We start from the raw sequence: 26,325 nt of genomic DNA, 5'->3' as shown, positions 1-26,325 counted from the left end.
AATCAGTTGTAGACCGCATCATTTTTGCTGAGTCATTTTCAAACCGTTTTGGGTTATTTACAGTTCTTGAAAAAGGGTGGATATAAGAGAGCGTTTTGTATTGGTCGTTGGTTCATTGTGTGGGAGGCGGGCTGTCCTATGGCTGCGGTCAGCATCTGGAAGAAGTTACTCACGCTGTTCCTTACCTTGGAGAGTATACCGGAGTACAACTGCAATTTCAAAATGTCTTTTGTAAAAATTGACGAGAAGTCCGACTTCTCCTATCACAATTTACCATATGGCGTGTTCTCGACACCGGATAATGTGAGTATGACGATAAATGTGTTGTACTTTTAGTTGAATCGGTTTTCCTACATCTTCTCCTGTGCCATAACACTATGACATGTACATTGATTTTCTTGGGATAGAATGTTACAAACCACTGTTGGAACGTGAAGTTCTCTTGGATGAAATATTGTAGTTTACAAAGTAGCTTCTCCAATATCGTTCCATTTCGGTATTTCATTACTGTTTACTGTTTTCACAAATGTCTCGTCACTCTCAGCCCAGGCACCGGATTGGGGTTGCTATTGGAGATCAGATTTTGGATTTGAGCGTTATAAAATCTCTCTTCCGAGGTCCTGTGCTCTCCAATCACCAGGATGTGTTTGACCAGGTAAGTCCATCAAAATGCATAATGCTCCTCAATGTCTCGTATTGATGGTTGATATTTCTTATCAGCAATGATGGCAATATTATGCATTGACCTGGTAATGTAACATGGCACGTTTACTATGTATCTCCACTAGTTTACTTATAGCTACATGGGTCTACCTTATGTGAGCCAATAGTGCAGTATGCTAGGAGGGTAGGTGTCATAATCGAGTCTTCAACTAGGATGTATGCTTCATATATTGTGGACTATACAGTACATTAAATCTACAAGTGAGTAGCGTAAATTGGTTTGGAGTGTCACCTCTCGCCCTCTGCCTGTGAATGGGTCCCTAATACCACTCTTGTCTGGAGGCCTTGTGTGCTGCTGCCTCCCAACTGTCTCCCCCCTTCAGCTGGGTGCTGCTCTGACATAACAGGATCGGTTAAAGCACAATGGTGAATTCTTACTAGGAATTGGCTTTCACCTGTCCAGTTCGGTCACATTAGTGCTTGATAGGGAAATGAGACAAGGGGAGAACGCCTCATCATGCTGTTGTATTCACACTATTCTTCAACAGGAAATGAAAGAAGAAGAAGAAGAATTTCTGTCATGATTTCACTCCTTGAATTCAATCTTAAATGCACAGGTTCCCCCAAGGATATTTTCACTCCTGCCCCCACACCAACATCAAAACAAATTGGACTTGCATTCAACTTGCAAACATGCCTGTTTTCTCTTGAAGTTTCTTCCTTTTAGGTTGTTTTTCCTTGCCACTGTGCTGTTACTTGCTCCTTGGGGTCCAGGCTGGGTTACTTGTTATGAGGGCTATATACAGTATAGAAAAAAAATGATACTTTAGATTTTTATGCGTTTCCTCCATCATATGTTCCAACCTCTCGACTAGCCGACCCTGAATGCGTTCATGGGTCTGGGGTACGAGGCATGGATGGAGGCCAGGAGGAGTCTACAGCAGCTGCTGTCTGCCAACGAGACCACGCTCAGAGACGACGTCAGCCTCAGGAGCAGGTCAGCCTCCAGCACTTCTGTAGCACTTTTTTACAATTATTTATTGGATTTTGCCGTATGTAAGAAGCTATATTCTATAGCACTTCTATATTCTATAGCACTTTTATATTCTATAACACTTCTATACTTTATAGCACTTTATATTCAATAACACTTCTATAATTTATAGCACTTCAAAATTCTTTAACACTTCTATAATTTATAGCACTTCTATATTCAATAACACTTCTATAATTTATAGCACTTCTATATTCTATAGCACTTCTATATTCAATAGCACTTCTATATTCTATAGCACTTCTATAGTACTTCTATAACACTTCAACAGTTCGGCAAAGTAGGATCATGTCAAATATATTTAATTATTATTTTAATTGTTTAGGATATGGTTTTTGGCCGCAATCAAAATCATATTTTCTTGTATTCCCTCTGTAATGTGTGTGTGTTTATATGTCTCAGAGCGTTTTTCCATCAGAGTTCAGCCATGATGCAGCTGCCTGCTGAGATAGGTGAGTTGTTAAACAGTCGGACAAGAGGCAAGGAGAGGAAGCCACTTTAGACTATTGACATGCACCTCATATTTCACTCCCCCTGTCTCTTCACTGAGCTTGATGTATCCTACAGTTGTCCCTAAGCACAGATCTAGGATCAGATTTATGGCTCTGCCATTGCTAACTTTAACTCTCAGTGGTATTAAACAAAATCTGACCCTGTATCAGATGAGAAGGTCATCCAATGTGTTTGAGAAGGAAGCAAGGAGATAGGACGCGAGGAGTCAAGACAATGCAATTGAGGTGTTTGTATGATGATTGAACAAGAGGGGGCGCTGTTAACCAATATAAATTTACTAGTGATTGAGAGATTTGTTTGCTATCTAATTGTTGATATAAAAAAAGGTTCTGAAGGCTGATCATTGGTTCACTGTATATATTTAACAGTGTCACTTAATTGCCCTCTTTCTCTCTCTCCATCACACACACAAACATGCATCTATATATAACCACACACAGGTGACTACACTGACTTCTACTCATCCAGGGACCATGCCACCAATGTTGGCATTATGTTCCGAGGGAAGGAGAATGCCCTGATGCCCAACTGGTATGATATGACAACCAACACCGCATCTGTGACCCAAATGGCATCCTATTCCCTTTATAGTGCACAACTTTTTTATTTTTTAACCTTTAACCTTAACCTCTAGTTAAGAACAAATTCTTATTTAGAATGACGTACTACCCCAGCCAAACCCTAACGACGCTGTGACAATTGTGCGCCGCCCTATGGGACTCCCAATCATGGCCGGTGGTGATATAGCCTGGAATCGAACCAGAGTCTGTTGTGATGCCTCTACCACTGAGATGCAGTGCCTTAAACTGCTGCGCTACTCGGCCCAAATAGCTCTTGTCAAAAGTAGTAAACTACAAAGGGAATAGGGTTCCATTTGGGAAGTAGACGGTTGTCTGTTCCACTACTACACTGAGTGGAAAAAACATTAAGAACATCTGCTCTTTCCATGACATAGACGATCCAGGTGAAAGATATGATCCCTTATTGATGTCACTTGTTAAATCCACTTCAATCAGTGTAGATGAAGGGGAGGAGACAGGTTAAATAATAATTTAATCATTGAGACAATTGCAACATGGGTAGTGTTTGTGCGCCATTCAGAGGGTGAATGGACAAGACAAAAGATTTAAGTGCATTTGAACGGGGTATGGCAGTAGGTGCCAGGCCTACCGGTTTTTGTCGTGAACTGCAATGCTGCTGGGTTTTTCACACTCAACAGTTTCCTTTGTGTATCAAGAATGGTCCACTATCCAAAAGACATCCAGCCAACTTGACACAACTGTGGGAAGCATTGGAGTCAACATGGACCAGCATCCCTGTGGAACGCTTTTGACATCTTGTAGTCCATGCTCCGACGAATTGAGGGGGGTTGCAACTCAATATTAGAAAGGTGTTCTTAATGTTTAGTACAGTCAGTGTATATCTCTGTTTTTCATTCCCCACTTACTTACTAACCATATTATTAGATGTAGACAGAATAACTCACTAATTAACCATATTATTAGATGTAGATAGAATAACTCACTAATTAACCATATTTTTAGATGTAGACAGAATAACTCACTAATTAACCATATTATTATATGTAGACAGAATAACTCACTAATTAACCATATTATTAGATGGAGACATAGTAATCATATTGGTCAGATTCTCTGAAAACCTCGAAGTCAAAATCCTCAGATAACAATGTAGCTTTTCCTGTTTGAATTGTTTTTATCTCCTCGTTGTTATTTGGAGAGAGACACGGCGAGAAAAAGAAGGATAAATAAAAAGAGAGATAGAAAAGAAGATGACGGGGAAGAGGAGAGAATAAGAGGGAGAGGGAAAAATAAGAAAAGAGAGGATGAAATAACAATAGAAAGTGAGAGAAGAAGATAGAGAGGGAGAAAGAGAGATAAACGTGCTAAGGCCTGGTACTGTGAGCTATGATGTGTGAGGGACACAATTAGTTTTCTCTAATTGACTGGAGCACTCGGGCGGTTTCAGTGCTTTCACAAACAGCACCATCCTTCCAGTCAGTCAGTCAGTGAGTCTGCTGTTCAACACTGCACCATCCTTCCAGTCAGTCAGTCAGTGAGTCTGCTGTTCAACACTGCACCATCCTTCCAGTCAGTCAGTGAGTCTGCTGTTCAACACTGCACCATCCTTCCAGTCAGTCAGTGAGTCTGCTGTTCAACACTGCACCATCCTTCCAGTCAGTCAGTGAGTCTGCTGTTCAACACTGCACCATCCTTCCAGTCAGTCAGTGAGTCTGCTGTTCAACACTGCACCATCCTTCCAGTCAGTCAGTCAGTGAGTCTGCTGTTCAACACTGCACCATCCTTCCAGTCAGTCAGTGTCTGCAGTCCAACACTGCACCATCCTTCCAGTCAGTGAGTCTGCTGTCCAACACTGCACCATCCTTCCAGTCAGTCAGTCAGTGAGTCTGCTGTTCAACACTGCACCATCCTTCCAGTCAGTCAGTGAGTCTGCTGTTCAACACTGCACCATCCTTCCAGTCAGTCAGTCAGTGAGTCTGCTGTCCAACACTGCACCATCCTTCCAGTCAGTCAGTGTCTGCAGTCCAACACTGCACCATCCTTCCAGTCAGTGAGTCTGCTGTCCAACACTGCACCATCCTTCCAGTCAGTCAGTCAGTGAGTCTGCAGTCCAACACTCACCATCCTTCCAGTCAGTCAGTGAGTCTGCTGTCCAACACTGCACCATCCTTCCAGTCAGTCAGTGAGTCTGCTGTCCAACACTGCACCATCCTTCCAGTCAGTCAGTGAGTCTGCTGTTCAACACTGCACCATCCTTCCAGTCAGTCAGTCAGTGAGTCTGCTGTTCAACACTGCACCATCCTTCCAGTCAGTCAGTCAGTGAGTCTGCTGTTCAACACTGCACCATCCTTCCAGTCAGTCAGTCAGTGAGTCTGCTGTTCAACACTGCACCGTCCTTCCAGTCAGTCAGTGAGTCTGCTGTTCAACACTGCACCATCCTTCCAGTCAGTCAGTGAGTCTGCTGTTCAACACTGCACCATCCTTCCAGTCAGTCAGTGAGTCTGCTGTTCAACACTGCACCATCCTTCCAGTCAGTCAGTGAGTCTGCTGTTCAACACTGCACCATCCTTCCAGTCAGTCAGTGAGTCTGCTGTTCAACACTGCACCATCCTTCCAGTCAGTCAGTGAGTCTGCTGTTCAACACTGCACCATCCTTCCAGTCAGTCAGTGAGTCTGCTGTTCAACACTGCACCATTCCTCGCTTCAGACACCACAGCTGCTGTTCATATGGCTGCGGTCTTTGTCACGGTTGGGAACCTTTGTGTAGAACCTCTCTTCTTTCTGTCTCTCTTTCCATTTTTCTTCATTTCTTACTCTCTCTTTCTCTCTGGATCCGTATTTCTGTATTTGTACAATGCTATAAAAAAAACGGATTGATTGGTTGATTAACTGAACGATTGCCTGACTGATTGACTAGCTGTTTGTTTGGACTGGTTGGCTAACTGACTGACTGGCTGACTGACTGACTAATTGCCTGTTTATTGGACTGGCTGGCTGAATAATTGATTGGTAGCCTCAAGGTTAGTGTTGGGCCAGTAACCAAAAGGTTGCTGGTTCCAATCCCAGAGCTGATAAGGTGAAAGAAACTGGTCGCTGTGCCCTTGAGCAAGGCACTTAACCCCAATGTCTCTAGGGGTGCTTGACAATGGTGACCACACTCCCTGCGGCTGTCTTAGGGGGAGTTGGGATATGCAAGAAACACTTGTGTGTGACAGGACAAATATAATAACCCCCCAAATGATTATTATTATTATGTTTGTTTGACTGACTGATTGTGTCCCTCAGGTTGAGGCTGCCCGTGGGGTATCATGGCAGGGCTTCTTCCATAGTGGTGTCTGGGACCCCCATACGCAGACCCTCTGGACAGATGAGACCCGACCAATGTAAAAATCTAAACATACTCTGAATTCAAAGAGACACACACACACACACACACACACACACACACACACACACACACAAAACCTCTCAGACCAGTGTCACTTTGTTTTCGTGTCCCTCACTAACGGTCCTCCTCTTCCATTGTGTTCTCTCTTAGCTAAGCCTCCTGTGTTTGGCCAGTCCAAGCAGCTGGACATTGAGCTGGAGATGGTCAGTATACAATTTATATAGCTACACTTTATTACAACCAAGGAGATGGTTCATATCAATGGCATCACAAAACAATGATCTGTCTCCCTCACTCGCTCTCTCTCTGCCTTTTATCTCCTTTCTCTGTCTCTCTCTCTCGCTGGCTCTCTTTCTCTCTCTGTCTCTCTCTCTCGCTGGCTCTCTCTCTTTCTCTCTCAGGCATTCTTTGTAGGTGGAGGTAATCGTCTTGGTGAGCCCATTCCCATAGAGAGAGCCCACCAACACATCTTTGGCATGGTGCTAATGAACGACTGGAGTGGTAAGACCTAACACACACACACACTTATACACACACTCACTCGCAGACTCATGCACACACATGAGTACACACATAGTCACTAACAACTACACACACACACACACACAAGCACACACACAGTTACTAACAACTACACACACACTCACACGCTTACTCACTCATGAGAACACTCACAAGTCACGATAACACACACACACACTCACTCACTTATTTACACACTCATATGTGCATACACACACACACACACCTACATAGCCCACCTCACTAGAAGACAGAAATTAATAAGCACCATACAGTATTTCTTCATTTTCAAATGAATGCATCTATCGACTATAGCAGCCAATAGTAGAATCATTAGCCAAAAATGATACATCAGTAAATGTAAAATTCGAACGTCAATAACACTCATTGAAAAGCATCCATAATAACACTGACTTAAGTTCCTTAATTTAATTCTGCATTATACATGTTGATGTAAACAGTTCATATTTAATGACTGGGATCAGGGTAAGTTACTCAGGAAAACATGACAGGTTATTGATTATTGATGAGGCAGAAGGATCTCAGGAGGAGTGGTTTTGACTGTAGCCTTGAGATTTCAAGATCGTCTTCTCTCCATCTCTCTCTTTCTGTCGCGATCTGTCTCTCTCCGTCTCTTTCTCTCTTTCTCCATGTTTTTTCCTCTTTCTCTCTCCTTCCTTCCTTCTCTCTCTTTAGGTTAAGCTCCCACTGTATACTGTCTATCCTCTATTCTCATCCTGGGAAAATGGAGAATGAACTGTTTGCCAAATATATTTTCCAAAATTGTATGTGTTTGTCAAGCCCATAACCACTATCATTTCGTAGTTAGCTCCCTTGCTAAGGCGTCATTACGACCAAGGTTGTTAGCTACAACGTTGTAAGTCAACTATGCGAGAACACTTTCTTGCCCGCACATGTTTTGATCTCAACGGTAGTAGGCGCGGGCGCATTGACGAGCCAGGAAACGTCCAGTGTTGCGGTAGTTCAGTGCGCGTCGCTGCATGGATGGAAACGGACATGGCAGAGAGAGCTGTTCCACTGATACCATCAGTTATGTTAGACTGTTCAAGTTTAGTAGGCCTATGTTAATAAATCAGTTGTTGATCTGTCCTCTTGATATAGCTGTATGTCAACAGTATAATGACATAATAGTCAGTTCACCAATGACAACAAGGCATGTTGAATGAATGGCAGCTAGTAGTCAGACCTAACTGGAAGGATGAGGTCAGGGATGGAGATCTGGAACCAGCTCATATAGACCTAGTCCAGTTGTTTCATATTCCAAATAGCCTGTAGTTAACTACACTACTATATTGCATCCAGTTATTTAATTATTCAGAATCCCCCCCGTTTATATTTTTCCTAGACTATCCACATAAAGACACCTATTATATAGAATAATAATTACCCCTAAAGTTAACCTAGAAACATGTGAGTGTCATTGTGACCACCTCAATTTCATTTAGGATCAAACAGCAGACTTCTGTGTTGGCTACATCGTTTGATATATTTGAAGACTCCAAATACCATAACAGTCTATGGGCTACCATTCATACAGAGGCAGTCTTCTGCCAACATCATTAGGCTAAACAAGGTGCATTTGCCTATGGTTTGAGCAGTGTGGGTGTCACACGTGTGCTGTCGCAGGGCCGGGGGTGCCGGTTACGTGCTGAAGTGGTACTCATTAAATATTCTTCAAGGTTGGCAGGTTTGTCTCAGTCACACCCATATACAATACTGTTTCCTGTTGATTCAAACAAGTTGTTTCCTTCCCTCCGGCTTCAGTCACTCCGCTTTAATGAAATCTAATTAAAAGAAACGCGTGTTTTTGCCATGAGGGAACTCGTTATGAGAAATTATACTTTTGTTTCTCTCTCTGTGTGTGTGTGTGTGTGTGTGTGTGTGTGTGTGTGTGTGTGTGTGTGTGTGTGTGTGTGTGTGTGTGTGTGTGTGTGTGTGTGTGTGTGTGTGTGTGTGTGCATGGAAGCACGTGCATGAAATAATACATGTGTGTGTATCAACTCAACCATTAAAGAGATACACAGTCAGGGACCAAGTGACATTCTAATTCCTCACCTGTTCCAATAGCAGCACTCTCTCTCTCTCAGCCCCGCCTCCCCTCTTAGTTTATTTAAATATTGAAGATATCTCTTCTTTGCAAAGCTGTTGTCACCTCTTAACACTAGGTCGAGACATCTCACCATGACTTGCTGAGTTGCTGTGATTTAGTGAGACTTTCAAGGCAGAGCAAGTGGCATTTCAGCACATTGACTAGTGCTGTGTCCCAAATGGCACCCTATTCCCCATATGGTGCACCACAAAAGGAGTGCACGGTAGGAAATCAGTGGCGTGAAGTACTTATTTAAAAATACTTTAAAGTACTTAAGTCGATTTTTGGGGTATCTGTACATTACTATTTAAAAAAAATTAAATGTGTACTTTTACTTTACTAGCTACATTCTTAAAGAAAATCATGTACTTTTTACTCCATAGATTTTCCCTGACACCCAAAAGTACTCGGTACATTTTGAAATCTTAGCAGGACAGGAAAATGGTCCAATTCACACAATTATCAAGAGAACATCCCTGGTCATCCTTACTGCCTCTGATCTGGCGGACTCAATAAACACCAATGCTTTGTTTGTAAATGATGTCTGAGTGTTGGAATGTGCCCCTGGCTTCCCGTAAATGATGTCTGAGTGTTGGAGTGTGCCCCTGGCTTCCCGTAAATGATGTCTGAGTGTTGGGGTGTGCTCCTGGCTTCCCGTAAATGATGTCTGAGTGTTGGAGTGTGCCCCTGGCTTCCCGTAAATGATGTCTGAGTGTTGGAGTGTGCCCCTGGCTTCCCGTAAATGATGTCTGAGTGTTGGAGTGTGCCCCTGGCTATATGTAAATGATGTCTGAGTGTTGGAGTGTGGCCCCTGGCTATATGTAAATGATGTCTGAGTGTTGGAGTGTGCCCCTGGCTTCCCGTAAATGTAAAAAACAAGTGTGCCGTCTGGTTTTATAACGGGGTGAGTGACTGGTTGCCGGGTAGTCAGGCGCAGGAGAGCAGAGATGGGTGATAACAGGAGAACTTTAATATACACCCTGGCCCACAGGCACAGGCGAGGCAGCACAAAGCACAACCATGGTAACATGAACCGGATAAACAAAACAAACAAACCTAGCGCAAGCCAGCCTGTAGCCTAACACCCTACACAAAGAACAATTCCACACACAGAGGGGAATATACATTTAGTCTGATGAGGGAATGTGAACCAGGTGTGTGGGAAAACAAGACAAAGCAAATGGAAAATGAAAGGTGGAGCGGCGATGGCTAGAAGACCGGTGACTTCGACCGCCGAACAAGGAGAGAGACCGACTTCGGCGGAAGTCGTGACAGGTTTGCTTAATATAAGGAATTTGAAATGATTTTTACTTTTCTTACTTAAGTATATTTAAACTAAATACTTTTAGACTTTTACTCAAGTATTATATTTCTTGGTGACTTTTACTTGAGTAATTTTTTGTTAAGTATGACAATTGGGTACTTTTGCCACCACTGTAGGGAATAGTCTTCACCTTATTGTTCGTTTGCCAGAGCCCATGTTGACTCCAATGCTTCCCACAGTTGTGTCAAGTTGGCTGGATGTCCTTTGGGTGATGGACCATTCTTGATACACACAGGAAACTGTTAAGCATGAAAAACCCAGCAGCGTTGAAGTTTTTGACACAAACCAGTGTGCCTGGCACCTACTACCATACCCGGTTAAATGCACTTACATCTTTTTTGACTTGCCCATTCACCTTCTGAATGTCACACATACACAATATATTTCTCAATTGTCTCAAGGCTTAAAACTCCTTTAACCTGTATCCTCCCCTTCATCTACACCCATTTAAGTGACATCGATAAGGGATCATATCTTTCACCTGGTTAGTCTATGTCATGGAAAAGGCAGGTGTTCATAATGTTTTGTCCACTCAGTGTATGAAGCTCTAAGGGCTTTGGTCAAATATAGTGCACTATATAGGGAATAGGGTGCCATTTGGGGTGCATCCTCCACCCCTGCGGCTACAGCTGACCAGTCATTTACAGCAAAGATACAGTGAGGCTGAATGACTGACTGATTGATGTCGTATCTTATCTGTCAGTTGTGAGAAGTCATTTTTCAGACAGATGTAAGGGAGTCTGAGCCAGGTTCCACCTGGGTTAATATGTAGAGTAGAGGGGTACTGATAGTTGAAATAGATTTTCCTGCTGACTGCAGCACATGATCATTTATCACATCCCTCAACACTATATTTCATAGAATAGTTCCTTGGTTGTCAATAGTCAAAGACCAGTAGTTCAGTTGAACATCACACAACTAACTTCACCTACACATTACCAAGGTTTTGAAGCTATGTCTATGTACAGGTAGTGTTAGTACAGGTACTTTAGCTGTGTTGGTCAACGATCATCCAATCAACATAGCATGGATCACCACTGGGCAGGTTACATAGTATTCAAACCTAGCTGTAATCTGTGTGTCCACTGAGGAATATTCAGCAAATACCAGTTCAACAACTAATGGTAAAATAAAGGGTAACCTCTCTTCTTCCTGTGTGTGTTCCAGCCAGGGATATCCAGGCGTGGGAGTACGTTCCTCTGGGTCCGTTTCTGGGGAAGAACTTTGGGACAACCATCTCACCCTGGGTGGTTCCTATGGAGGCCCTGCTGCCCTTCGCTGAGCCCAACACTGTCCAGGTGAGGAACACAAACAGTATAGTAGTGTAATATAGTATAGACCTGGTGGTCCTACTGCCCTATAGTATACTATGGGTGGTCTGGATGTATTTTATATTACATTATGGGTGGTCTGGATGTATTTTACATTACATTATGGGTGGTCTGGATGTATTTTACATTACATTATGGGTGGTCTGGATGTATTTTACATTACATTATGGGTGGTCTGGATGTATTTTACATTACATTATGGGTGGTCTGGATGTATTTTACATTACATTATGGGTGGTCTGGATGTATTTTACATTACATTATGGGTGGTCTGGATGTATTTTACATTACATTATGGGTGGTCTGGATGTATTTTACATTACATTATGGGTGGTCTGGATGTATTTTACATTACATTATGGGTGGTCTGGATGTATTTTACATTACATTATGGGTGGTCTGGATGTATTTTACATTACATTATGGGTGGTCTGGATGTATTTTACATTACATTATGGGTGGTCTGGATGTATTTTACATTACATTATGGGTGGTCTGGATGTATTTGACATTACATTATACTACGGGTGGTCTGGATGTATTTTACATGACATTATACTACAAGTGGTCTGGATGTATTTGACATTACATTATACTACGTGGCTGGATGTATTTTACATTTCATTATACTACGAGTGGTCTGGATGTATTTTACATTTCATTATACTACGAGTGGTCTGGGTGTATTTTACATTACATTATACTACGAGTGGTCTGGATGTATTTTACATAAAATTATAGTACGGGTGGTCTGGATGTATTTTACATTTCATTAATACTCTTACATTTTCACCATTCAGGCAAGCCTTTAGTAATGAGAGCCAGTATCCATACTGTGTTAGAAAAAAAGGTGCCATCTAGAATCTAAAAGGGTTATTCAGCTGTCCCCATAGGAGAACCCTTTTGATGAACCTGTTTGGTTCCAGGTAGAACCCTTTTGGGCTCCATTTTCTACATGGAACCAAAAAGGGTTCAACCTGAAAGCAAAAAAGATTCTACCTGAAACCAAAAAGGGCTCTCCTATGGGGACAGCCGAAGAACCCTTTTTTCTAAAAGTGTAGTGGCTCTTCATGCTTTCTATTTCCACTTCCTGTTTCAGGATCCAAAGCCCCTCCCTTATCTATGCCATGACGATGCCTTCACCTTCAACATTAACTTATTTGTGTCAGTGAAAGGTATGTTGGGTTTTACACACACACACGTGCACAGACACACAGTAAAAAGGAATTGTTGGTGAATGAGTGCCTTGCCTTGGTAATTAAGCACACACACACAAGGGAGGTGATGATTTACCATTAAGAGCTTTGTATTCCTAATGACCAGGACTGTTCATTCTCTCTGTCCTGACTTTCACTCTCTCTCTCCTGACTCTCTCTGTCTCTCCACTGACTCTGTCTCTCCTGACTCTCTCTGTCTCTCCTGACTCTCTGTTTCTCTCCACTGACTCTCTCTCTCTCTCTCTCTCCACTGACTCTCTCTGTCTCTCCACTGACTCTGTCTCTCCTGACTCTCTCTCTCTCTCCTGACTCTCTCTGTCTCTCCACTGACTCTGTCTCTCCTGACTCTCTCTGTCTCTCCTGACTCTCTGTTTCTCTCCACTGACTCTCTCTCTCTCTACTGACTTTCTCTCTCTCCACTGACTTTCTCTCTCACCACTGACTCTCTCTCCCTCTCCACTGACACTCTCTCTCCACTGACTCTCTTTCCACTGACTCTCTGTCCTGACTATCTTTCTCTCTCCCTCCACTGAATTTGAAACCTTGAATAAGGGTTTCAAATTTGGGGAAATGACACTGTCTAATTGTTTTATATATTTCACATTTTGTCAGGAAATGCAGCTCTGTCTCAGGTTCTGCTGTTGTGCAGTGGTTGCACAGCCTTTCCTCTACAGGGAGCCAGGTTTTCCTGTGTCTACCCTTCTCAATGGCATGGCTGTGCTCACTGAGCCTGAACTTTGTCAAGGTTTTTCTAAGGTTTTGATCAGTAACCATGGTCAAATAGTTAGCCACGGTGTACTGTCGATTTAGGGCCAGATAGCACTGCATTTTGCTTTGTGTTTGTGTTTCCCAATAAGCAATGTAGTTTTGTTTTGACTGTGTTGTAATTTGGTTTATTCTGATTGATTGGATGTTCTGGTCCTGAGGCTTCAGTGTGTTAGTAGAACAGGTTTGTGAACTCAGCCCCAGGACCAGCTGGATGAGGGGGCTCTTTTCTTTGCTCAGCTCTTGGCATTGCAGGGCTTGGTAATGATATGAGAGGGGTCACTGTATTTTAGATGTTTCCAAAACTTAATTGCTCTTGTTTTAGTTTTTATTATTAGTGGATATTGGCCTAATTCTGCCCTGCATGCATAGTTTGTAGTTTTCCTCTGGACATGTAGGAGATTGATGTGACACTCTCTCTCTCCACTGTCTCTCTGTCCTGACTATCCACTCTCTGGCTTGACTATCTCTCCTGACTCTGTCCTGACTCTCCACTGACTATCTCTCTTGACTCGCCACTGACTATCTCTCCTGACTATCTCTCCTGACTATCTCTCCTGACTATCTCTCCTGACTATCTCTCCTGACTATCTCTCCTGACTATCTCTCCTGACTATCTCTCCTGACTATCTCTCCTGACTATCTCTCCTGACTATCTCTCCTGACTCTCTCCTGACTCTCCACTGACTCTCTCCCCTGACTCTCTCTCCAGTGACTCTCTGTCCTGACTCTCTCTCCAGTGACTCTCTGTCCTGACTCTCTCTCCAGTGACTCTCTGTCCCTACTCTCTCTCTCCTGACTCTCCAGTGACTCTCTGTCCTGACTCTCTCTCCAGTGACTTTCTGTCCCTACTCTCTCTCCTGACTCTCCAGTGACTCTCTGTCCTGACTCTCTCTCTCATGACTCTCCAGTGACTCTCTGTCCTGACTCTCTCTCCAGTGACTTTCTGTCCCTACTCTCTCTCCTGACTCTCCAGTGACTCTCTGTCCTGACTCTCTCCACTGCTCTTCCTATGTATTTTCTGAGGTATTATTGAGGGGGTATATCAGGTGTTGATATCCTGTCTCAATTAACTATTGTGGATTGTTTTTTTCAGGAGAGGCAATGAAGGAAGCAGCCACTATATGCAAGTCCAACTTCAAGGTAAGCAGTTGGTGAAGTAGACTGCTTCAATGTGCAGAGTTGTGGACTCGAGTCACATATTTGATGACTTCAGACTCAACTTGATAGAAAATAAAATAACTAGAGGCTTGACTTGACTTGGAGCCTCAAGACTTGGGACCTGAGTTTGACTTGAGACTGATGACTTGAAATTATTTGGCCAGGGTTTGTCACTCATTTTGTGGCACAGAGTCTTAGTGCACAGAGTCTCTGTGGCTACTGTCTCTGTCTCTACGTAGCCAGAGACAGTAGCCACAGCATCGCACATTGCAAAGAAAACGTGCAACAGATTGGCTAGTGAAATGCACACTTGGCCCTCTGATTGGCCCAACAAACAGTCAATTAATACAGGTCTGGTGAGGTAGCGAAGCGTAAAAGGATTTGGGGGGTCGTGAGCAATGTTCCCTCAAATCTTTTCTGGCACTGAGATAATTGAAGTTCTGCTGAGCGCAAACTTGAACATTGTGAAAATTCTGTGCAACTTCCAGCACGTGCTTATGTGAACACTGAAGCTGCACTCACTTTAAGTTAGTTTTAACAGTGGCCAAGTCGGCTACTGTGGCTATTTGATCATATTGTAGGCCTACCAGAGTGGCCCACCATCAAAAACAACGGAGATGTTTTGTGCTCTTGTAGGAAGCAATCAATCACCTATTGCTGACTACAAATGATCTATAACTGGGATAATACCTCACTAAATAGCAAAGGATATTAACTAAATGTACACTTGTGGCTACATGCAGCTCTTGTTTTGATCTCAAAACAAGTGGATCTACTCACGACCACAGCTGTAAACACAGTCCAGTTCAAAGTAAATGGCATAGATCCATATATGGCAATGGTCTCTTTGCTTACAGGCCTACTGCAGCTCTGATTGGTTATGCCGCCGGTCTGTGTAGAGTACAGGCTGAGTTGTTGCAATAGAATCCTTCTGCGATGCTAGAGATGTTGTTGTAGGCAGAACGCATGGTTAGTTTTGTTTCACTATGTTGCATTGACAGTGGCTAATATTGTGTTGATTCGATCACGATTGCCAGAGTAAAGGGAAACTAGTGTTAACTAACAGGGAAAACTCTAGAAAGCTGAGTGAAGTTTAATCTCGTGGCTGATATTTCTTCTGTGCGCTGCACTGCATTCGCGGACTACTGCACACCCCCGAAAGTTTAGAGGGAATGTTTGTTGTGAGTAGGAAACTGAATTTTTTAAACATATTTTAATTGGCTACATACATTTTATATTTATACCTTTGCCTATTTGATCTGGTTTCAGGCATAGGCCCACGGTATTACACCAAATGATTGTCTGAAAAACATTTCATCCGTGCTTCAGAACCACCAAGTTGCACGTCTTGACTGTTGACCAATGAACAGTGATCAGCATTAGCACACAAAGGCTCATATCCAGATTAGTCTTCAGAAAGCGCTTGTTACATTTTCTCCGGTTTTGCCTGGTAAAAACAGAGTGAGCCTAAATGTATATTATCCATATAAAAGTGAACCACATATATACAGTTTAGCAATCTACCAAGGACACATCTTTTCCAGAACAATAACCTTAGGCTACGTGGTGATTTCATTGATAATTTTCATATTTCAGATAGTGCTAGTTTGGGTGGTAACTGGCTATATGTCTGAAGATAACTGTAACATCACACTGCCTTGAATATTATGGGATGAAGATGTAGAACTAACATATTCGGGTGAATGTATTATGATATGTGTGAGGAAGAAAGGATCTTCCCAGTTGGCAACGAGCTGCAGGCAGGCGGCCCTCCAGAGTGACAGGCAAGGTGCAGACAGACCATGCTTTCCTGTTCCTGCAACCTCCGCTGCATTCAGGCCTATTATCCTGGTTTCTCTGGACACCAGAGGAGTGAGAAGATATCCCTAGTTGATATTGGCTGCTAACATGAATGACTTTCATCAAGAGATGCAGGTGTAAAAAGTTTATTTCTGTGTCTTGCGCTTTGAAAAATGCATCGCTGTTTATGGCTCTTATGACAGGCTACATTTGCGCCGCGTTTGAGCGGACGGGCGGGTCGCAAGCTTTGAACCATATACAAATTAATTTTTACATAATAAACATATGTAGTAGACAGAATAAAGAAAATGGCTGTCTGGTAGCCTCAATAAATATACAAAATATTGTAGTTGAACAAGTCGTTGCGTGTGTATGTATATATATATATATATATATATATATATATGTATATATATATATATATATATTTTACTTGACTTGAAAAAACTACATGCACTTAGAATGCAGAGACGAACTGTTCTACTTCAGACTTGCTTGTGACTTGGTTGGGGCAATTCCATTTCAATTTCAGTCAATTCAGTAAGTACACAAAAATTCGATTTGGTTTACTTTCTGAATTGGAATGCAGCTCTTATGGAATGCAGGACTGGCCCAGGGGTTTTGACTAGCTGTAAATGAGTACTGTTATCATTGAGATACATTAGTGTTTACTGTATTAAAGGGATAGGTCACTCTATTTTCAGAAGTTGTTAATATTTGTCATGTCAGAGGCAGTTAAGAGTGCAGTAGTGACAGAATCTACGATGAGCCTTACATGTCTGCCAGAGCCACCACAGGCTGACAGTTAGCATTGACCATTGAGTTTCAATGTTTCAACGCAGCATCCTCCAATGTAAATGCCCATGAAATGAAAGACTTAGCGTAGATACTGTCACACTACTGGTCTCTAGACCACTTCTAAGGTAAGATACACATTACAAAACATAACGATTATATTACGATCATATATTACTAAATATAATGATTTATGAAAATTGGGTGGACTACCCCTTTAACCAGAAGACGATAGAAATAAAACAAATCCTGTGTGATTTAAGTCTCATTATCCCTCTCTCTCCTGCCTCCTAATGGCAGCTGTCTTATCTGCCGTTGTAGGCAAGTACTCAGTACTCACACACAGACTATGGTTATGTCCCAAATGGCACACAAATCCCTACATAGTGCACTACTTTTGACCATCAGTGGAGCCCTATGGGCCCTGTTCAAAAGTAGTGCACTATGAAGAGAATAGGGTGCCATTTGGGACGTAACCAATATATTGGTGAGGTGAGTGAGTGGAGTCTATCAGCTTCTCTGATGAGAACGGTTAGTCTCTTAGTCCAATGGCTTTGACTGATGAGGTACAGGATGTCTTTCTGACTGACTCACTGTCTCTTTTTTACCTGTCTTTCTGTGTGTGTGTTAAAGTTGTTTTATTAGTCGTATGTACAGGATACACATGGTATACACCGTCCAATGAAATGCTTACTTGCAGGTTCCTTCTCGACAATGCAACAACAGTAACAAATAATAAAATATAAGAATACTAACTTAAAGAAAATATCTCAGTAGAATAGAATAAACATTTAACATCAGTATAATACAGGAAGGCACAATTTATAGTCCAATATGTACATGTGTTCTGAGGAAGGAGGGATTGGGGAGCAAGTGTTTAAATTTTGCAGCATGGTATACACATGGTGTATGTTGGTGTGTGTGTGTCTTTCTCACTCATTTCTCTCTTTCCCTCTCACTTCTCTCCATCTCTCTCTTTCTCTCTCCAGTATATGTACTGGACTATGAAGCAGCAGTTAGCCCATCACACAGTCAACGGCTGTAACGTCAGACCTGGAGACCTGCTGGCCTCAGGAACCATCAGTGGACCGGTGAGTGTGTGCGTGCATGCATAAACACTACCGTTTAAAAGTTTGGGGTTACTTATACATTTCCTTGTTTTCCATGAAAGTATACATGAAATGAGTTGCAAAATAAATATGAAATATAGTCAAGAAGTTGACAAAGTTATAAATAATGATTTTTAATTGAAATAATAATAGTGTCCTTCAAACTTTGCTTTTGTCAAAGAATCCTCCATTTGCAGCAATTACAGCCTTGCAGACCTTTGGCATTCTAGTTGTCAATTTGTTGAGGTAATCTGAAGAGATCTCACCCATGCTTCCTGAAGCACCACCGACAAGTTGGATTGGCTTGATGGGCACTTCTTACCTACCATACGGTCAAGCTGCTCCCAGAACAGCTCAATAGGGTTGAGATCTGTGACTGTGCTGGCCACTCCATTATAGACAGAATACCAGCTGACTGCTTCTTCCCTAAATAGTTCTTGTATAGTTTGGAGCTGTGCTTTGGGTCATTGTCCAGTTGTAGGAGGAAATTGAAGCCCTGTCCACAGGGTATGGCATGGCGTTGCAAAATGGAGTGATAGCATTCCTTCTTCAAGATCCCTTTTACCCTGTACAAATCTCCCACTTTACCACAACCAAATCACCCCCAGATCATCACATTGCCTCCACCATGCTTGACAGATAGCGTCAAACACTCCTCCAGCATCTTTTCATTTTTCCTGCGTCTCATGAATGTTCTTCTTTGTGATCTGAACACCTCAAACTTAGATTTGTCTGTCCAGTGTCTGTGTTGCCCATCTTAATCTTTTCTTTTTATTGGCCAGTCTGAGATATGGCTTTTTCTTTGCAACTCTGCCTAGAAGGCCAGCATCCCGGAGTCGCCTCTTCACTGTTGACGTTGAGACTGGTGTTTTGCGGGTACTATTTAATGAAGCTTCCAGTTGAGGACTTGTGAGGCGTCTGTTTCTCAAACTAAACACTCTAATGTACTTGTCCTCTTGCGCAGTTGTGCACCGGGGCCTCCCACTCCTCTTTCTATTCTGTTTGGAGCCAGTTTGTGCTGTTCTGTGAAGGGAGTAGTACACAGCGTTGTGCGAGATCTTCAGTTTCTTGGTAATTTCTCACATGGAATAGCCTTAATTTCTCAGAGCAAGAATAGACCGACGAGTTTCAGAAGAAAGGTCTTTGTTTCTGGCAATTTTGAGCCTCTAATCAAACCCACAAATGCTGACGTCCAGATACTCAAGTAGTCAACAGAAGGCCAGATGTATTGCTTCTTTAATCAGGACAACAGTTTTCAGCTGTGCTAACATAATTGCAAAAGTGTCACGGTTGTCGTAGGAATGAGCGGACCAAAGTGCAGCGTGTGTGTGTCATTCCACATTTTATTTATACTGTGAAACTATGCAATACATCAATAAACTGAATAACAAAAAACAACAAACTGTGACGCAGAGGTGAAACATACACTACTCAAAATGAATCTCCCACAAACCCAGGTTGGACAAACATCAACTTAAATATGACCTCCAATTAGAGACAACGATGACCAGCTGCCTCTAATTGGAGATCATTCCAAACACAGGCCAACATAGAAATACAATACTAGAACAACCCAACATAGAAATACAATACTAGAACAACCCAACATAGAAATACAAAACTAGAACATAACAACATAGAAAAACTAAACTAGAAAAAAAACCTGTCACGCCTTGACCTACTCTACCATAGAAAATAACAACTTACTATGGTCAGGATGTGACATAAAGGGTTTTCTAATGATCAATTAGCCTTTTAAAATGATCAACTTGGATTAGCTAACAGAACGTGCCATTGGAACACAGGAGTGATGGTTGCTGATAATGGGCCTATGTAGATATTCCATAAAACATCTGCCATTTCCAGCTCCAATAGTCATTTACAACATTAACAATGTCTACACTGTATTTCTGATCAATTTGATGTTATTTTTAATGGACAAAAAAGGTGCTTTTTTTTCAAAAACAAAGACATTTCTAAGTGACCCCAAACTATTGAACGGTAGTGTGTGTTATTCTGTGTGTGTCTGTGAGCATTTTGTATATGAATCAGTGTTTACATGTCTTCACATTTTACTGTGTATGTTCTGATGAGTTGTTGATTCAGTATTGACTGACTCTGTCTGTCTGTCTGTCTGTCTGTCTGTCTGTCTGTCTGTCTGTCTGTCTGTCTGTCTGTCTGTCTGTCTGTCTGTCTGTCTGTCTGTCTAGGATCCAGACAGTTTTGGTTCTATGTTGGAGTTGTCATGGAAGGGTTCTAAGACCGTGGACCTGGGAGGAGGAGAGACAAGAACCTTCCTAAAGGATGGAGACGAGGTCACTCTTACAGGTGGGTGGAATCCTATTATACACACTGTTACAGACAGAACCACTACAGAAACCATCATACAACCTTACTGAGCTCTCTACAAACACTGTTATAGACAGAACCACTACAGAAACCATGATACAACCTTACTGAGCTCGCTACAAACACTGTTATAGACAGAACCACTACAGAAACCATGATACAACCTTACTGAGCTCTCTACAAACACTGTTATAGACAGAACCACTACAGAAACCATCATACAACCTTACTGAGCTCTCTACAAACACTGTTACAGACAGAACCAGTACAGAAACCATCATACAACCTTACTGAGCTCTCTACAAACACTGTTATAGACAGAACCACTACAGAAACCATGATACAACCTTACTGAGCTCTCTACAAACACTGTTATAGACAGAACCTCTACAGATACCATGATACAACCTTACTGAGCTCTCTACAAACACTGTTACAGACAGAACCACTACAGATACCATGATACAACCTTACTGAGCTCTCTACAAACACTGTTATAGACAGAACCACTACAGAAACCATGATACAACCTTACTGAGCTCTCTACAAACACTGTTATAGACAGAACCTCTACAGAAACCATGATACAACCTTACTGAGCTCGCTACAAACACTGTTACAGACAGAACCACTACAGAAACCATCATACAACCTTACTGAGCTCTCTACAAACACTGTTATAGACAGAACCTCTACAGATACCATGATACAACCTTACTGAGCTCTCTACAAGCACTGTTACAGACAGAACCTCTACAGATGCCATGATACAACCTTACTGAGCTCTCTACAAACACTGTTACAGACAGAACCTCTACAGGTACTATGATACAACCTTACTGAGCTCTCTACAAACACTGTTACAGACAGAACCTCTACAGATACCATGATACAACCTTACTGAGCTCTCTACAAACACTGTTATAGACAGAACCACTAAAGAAACCATCATACAACCTTACTGAGCTCTCTACAAACACTGTTATAGACAGAACCACTACAGATACCATGATACAACCTTACTGAGCTCTCTACAAACACTGTTACAGACAGAACCACTACAGATACCATGATACAACCTTACTGAGCTCTCTACAAACACTGTTATAGACAGAACCACTACAGAAACCATGATACAACCTTACTGAGCTCTCTACAAACACTGTTATAGACAGAACCACTACAGAAACCATGATACAACCTTACTGAGCTCTCTACAAACACTGTTATAGACAGAACCTCTACAGATACCATGATACAACCTTACTGAGCTCTCTACAAACACTGTTATAGACAGAACCACTACAGAAACCATCATACAACCTTACTGAGCTCTCTACAAACACTGTTATAGACAGAACCACTACAGATACCATGATACAACCTTACTGAGCTCTCTACAAACACTGTTACAGACAGAACCACTACAGAAACCATGATACAACCTTACTGAGCTCTCTACAAACACTGTTATAGACAGAACCACTACAGATACCATGATACAACCTTACTGAGCTCTCTACAAACACTGTTATAGACAGAACCACTACAGAAACCATAATACAACCTTACTGAGCTCTCTACAAACACTGTTACAGACTGAACCACTACAGATACCATGATACAACCTTACTGAGCTCTCTACAAACACTGTTATAGACAGAACCTCTACAGATACCATGATACAACCTTACTGAGCTCTCTACAAACACTGTTATAGACAGAACCTCTACAGATACCATGATACAACCTTACTGAGCTCTCTACAAACACTGTTATAGACAGAACCACTACAGAAACCATGATACAACCTTACTGAGCTCTCTACAAACACTGTTATAGACAGAACCACTACAGAAACCATCATACAACCTTACTGAGCTCTCTACAAACACTGTTACAGACAGAACCTCTACAGATGCCATGATACAACCTTACTGAGCTCTCTACAAACACTGTTATAGACAGAACCACTACAGAAACCATGATACAACCTTACTGAGCTCTCTACAAACACTGTTATAGACAGAACCACTACAGATACCATGATACAACCTTACTGAGCTCTCTACAAACACTGTTATAGACAGAACCACTACAGATACCATGATACAACCTTACTGAGCTCTCTACAAACACTGTTATAGACAGAACCACTACAGATACCATGATACAACCTTACTGAGCTCTCTACAAACACTGTTATAGACAGAACCACTACAGAAACCATCATACAACCTTACTGAGCTCTCTACAAACACTGTTATAGACAGAACCACTACAGATACCATGATACAACCTTACTGAGCTCTCTACAAACACTGTTACAGACAGAACCACTACAGAAACCATGATACAACCTTACTGAGCTCTCTACAAACACTGTTATAGACAGAACCACTACAGATACCATGATACAACCTTACTGAGCTCTCTACAAACACTGTTATAGACAGAACCACTACAGAAACCATAATACAACCTTACTGAGCTCTCTACAAACACTGTTACAGACAGAACCACTACAGATACCATGATACAACCTTACTGAGCTCTCTACAAACACTGTTATAGACAGAACCTCTACAGATACCATGATACAACCTTACTGAGCTCTCTACAAACACTGTTATAGACAGAACCTCTACAGATACCATGATACAACCTTACTGAGCTCTCTACAAACACTGTTATAGACAGAACCTCTACAGATACCATGATACAACCTTACTGAGCTCTCTACAAACACTGTTATAGACAGAACCACTACAGAAACCATGATACAACCTTACTGAGCTCTCTACAAACACTGTTATAGACAGAACCACTACAGAAACCATGATACAACCTTACTGAGCTCTCTACAAACACTGTTATAGACAGAACCACTACAGATACCATGATACAACCTTACTGAGCTCTCTACAAACACTGTTATAGACAGAACCACTACAGATACCATGATACAACCTTACTGAGCTCTCTACAAACACTGTTATAGACAGAACCACTACAGATACCATGATACAACCTTACTGAGCTCTCTACAAACACTGTTATAGACAGAACCACTACAGAAACCATGATACAACCTTACTGAGCTCTCTACAAACACTGTTATAGACAGAACCACTACAGAAACCATAATACAACCTTACTGAGCTCTCTACAAACACTGTTACAGACAGAACCACTACAGATACCATGATACAACCTTACTGAGCTCTCTACAAACACTGTTATAGACAGAACCTCTACAGATACCATGATACAACCTTACTGAGCTCTCTACAAACACTGTTATAGACAGAACCTCTACAGATACCATGATACAACCTTACTGAGCTCTCTACAAACACTGTTATAGACAGAACCTCTACAGATACCATGATACAACCTTACTGAGCTCTCTACAAACACTGTTATAGACAGAACCACTACAGAAACCATGATACAACCTTACTGAGCTCTCTACAAACACTGTTATAGACAGAACCACTACAGAAACCATGATACAACCTTACTGAGCTCTCTACAAACACTGTTATAGACAGAACCACTACAGATACCATGATACAACCTTACTGAGCTCTCTACAAACACTGTTATAGACAGAACCACTACAGATACCATGATACAACCTTACTGAGCTCTCTACAAACACTGTTATAGACAGAACCACTACAGATACCATGATACAACCTTACTGAGCTCTCTACAAACACTGTTATAGACAGAACCTCTACAGATACCATGATACAACCTTACTGAGCTCTCTACAAACACTGTTATAGACAGAACCACTACAGATACCATGATACAACCTTACTGAGCTCTCTACAAACACTGTTATAGACAGAACCACTACAGAAACCATGATACAACCTTACTGAGCTCTCTACAAACACTGTTATAGACAGAACCACTACAGAAACCATGATACAACCTTACTGAGCTCTCTACAAACACTGTTACAGACAGAACCACTACAGATACCATGATACAACCTTACTGAGCTCTCTACAAACACTGTTATAGACAGAACCACTACAGAAACCATGATACAACCTTACTGAGCTCTCTACAAACACTGTTATAGACAGAACCACTACAGAAACCATCATACAACCTTACTGAGCTCTCTACAAACACTGTTATAGACAGAACCACTACAGAAACCATCATACAACCTTACTGAGCTCTCTACAAACACTGTTATAGACAGAACCACTACAGAAACCATCATACAACCTTACTGAGCTCTCTACAAACACTGTTATAGACAGAACCACTACAGAAACCATGATACAACCTTACTGAGCTCTCTACAAACACTGTTATAGACATAACCTCTACAGATACCATGATACAACCTTACTGAGCTCTCTACAAACACTGTTATAGACAGAACCACTACAGAAACCATCATACAACCTTACTGAGCTCTCTACAAACACTGTTATAGACAGAACCACTACAGATACCATGATACAACCTTACTGAGCTCTCTACAAACACTGTTATAGACAGAACCTCTACAGAAAACAAGAGACACATCTGTTGTTGTTTAGATGGACATTTTGGTCATTTAGCAGACAGTCAGTGCATTCAACAATTAAACGGTATTGCTCAGTTGGTAGAGCATGGCACTTCTTTTGCCAGGATTGGGGGTTTGATTCCCGGGACTACCCATATATAAAATATATGCACACATGACTGTAAGTGGCTTTGCATAAAGGTGGCATTTATTAGTGTTATTATTATTATTATTATTATATTAACTTACGGAAGCTAGGTTAGACAACCACATATTACTGTCATTGTGAGTAGAACGTTCCTCAATAAAGCAGCTATCAGCTACATCAGTCCCAGTCAGAAAAGAGGAAGTGTTAGGGAAGGCAGGTAGAATATGGTGTTAGTTTTTCTCTCTTCTAATATTAGTATTTTAAATAAATACTTCAACTTGATTGAGCTTACATGTCTTAATGGAACCAATGGAATATTCTCAGGCGTGCAAACCCCTCCCACCAGGAACTTCTATCCTATTTGAACCTCGGTCTGTCACCTATGTGTTAGTGACCACAGCTTCTATTAGCCACCGTTCACACACACACACACACACACACACGTTCAGACGTTTCTGTTGGTCTGTGTTGTCCTTTCATTTATTTTTCCTTCTTTCTCTCTCGATCTCTCTCCTCTCCACAAACCCTCTCTCGATCTCTCTCTCTCTCTCCTCTCCACAAACCCTCTCTCTCTGGCTCTCTCTCTCCTCTCCCCCAACCCTCTCTCTCTCTTTCGCTCTCTCTTTCTTTCCTTCTCACCCCCCCCCCCTCTCTCTAGGTTACTGTGAGGGGAATGGGTATAGGGTGGGTTTCGGACCGTGTGCTGGGACCATTCTACCAGCCCTGTAACCATGAGAATCATCCACCCTCAATGTCTCTTCCATCCTGGGGGGAGTAATGTTGTTACTGAAGTCCTTTAAAAGAAACAATCTGGGATTTTAAATACACCAAGTCATTCGGATGGATGAACATACCAATCCAGGATTGACCCTTTAAATGAAGGATTCTTGTTTATCATTCTAAAGTATTGTTGCCAGAAGCAGTGTTGTATTCCATACTGTTCCATAACTATGTGGTTTGGGACTTGACATCTAAAAACTATAAATGTTTAAACCCT

At 41.8% G+C, this 26,325-nt stretch overlaps 1 protein-coding gene across 2 annotated transcripts; it reads left to right on the top strand.

Annotated features, from left to right (window-relative positions):
* Positions 1-119: 119 nt before the first annotated feature.
* fah (fumarylacetoacetate hydrolase (fumarylacetoacetase)) lies at positions 120-26,325 on the top strand. Of its 2 annotated transcripts, XM_045708427.2 has the most exons (14): positions 122-303; positions 545-655; positions 1,539-1,660; positions 2,120-2,169; positions 2,671-2,761; positions 6,058-6,155; positions 6,311-6,363; positions 6,562-6,661; positions 11,284-11,414; positions 12,547-12,622; positions 14,526-14,572; positions 18,175-18,276; positions 20,505-20,622; positions 25,987-26,325. In XM_045708427.2, the coding sequence occupies exons 1-14, from the start codon at positions 139-141 to the stop codon at positions 26,055-26,057; spliced, it is 1,335 nt and encodes a 444-aa protein (XP_045564383.2). In that variant the 5' UTR covers positions 122-138; the 3' UTR covers positions 26,058-26,325. The 2 variants fall into 2 exon arrangements, with proteins under 2 accessions (XP_045564384.2, XP_045564383.2); XM_045708428.2 differs by lacking the exon at positions 20,505-20,622 and having other exon boundaries at positions 120-303.

Source organism: Salmo salar, chromosome 26 (assembly GCF_965601325.2).
Source record: "Salmo salar chromosome 26, fSalSal1, whole genome shotgun sequence".
Classification (NCBI taxonomy): domain Eukaryota; kingdom Metazoa; phylum Chordata; class Actinopteri; order Salmoniformes; family Salmonidae; genus Salmo; species Salmo salar.
Note: the sequence above shows the minus strand (reverse complement) of the source record. Positions and strands in the feature narration are given on the sequence as shown.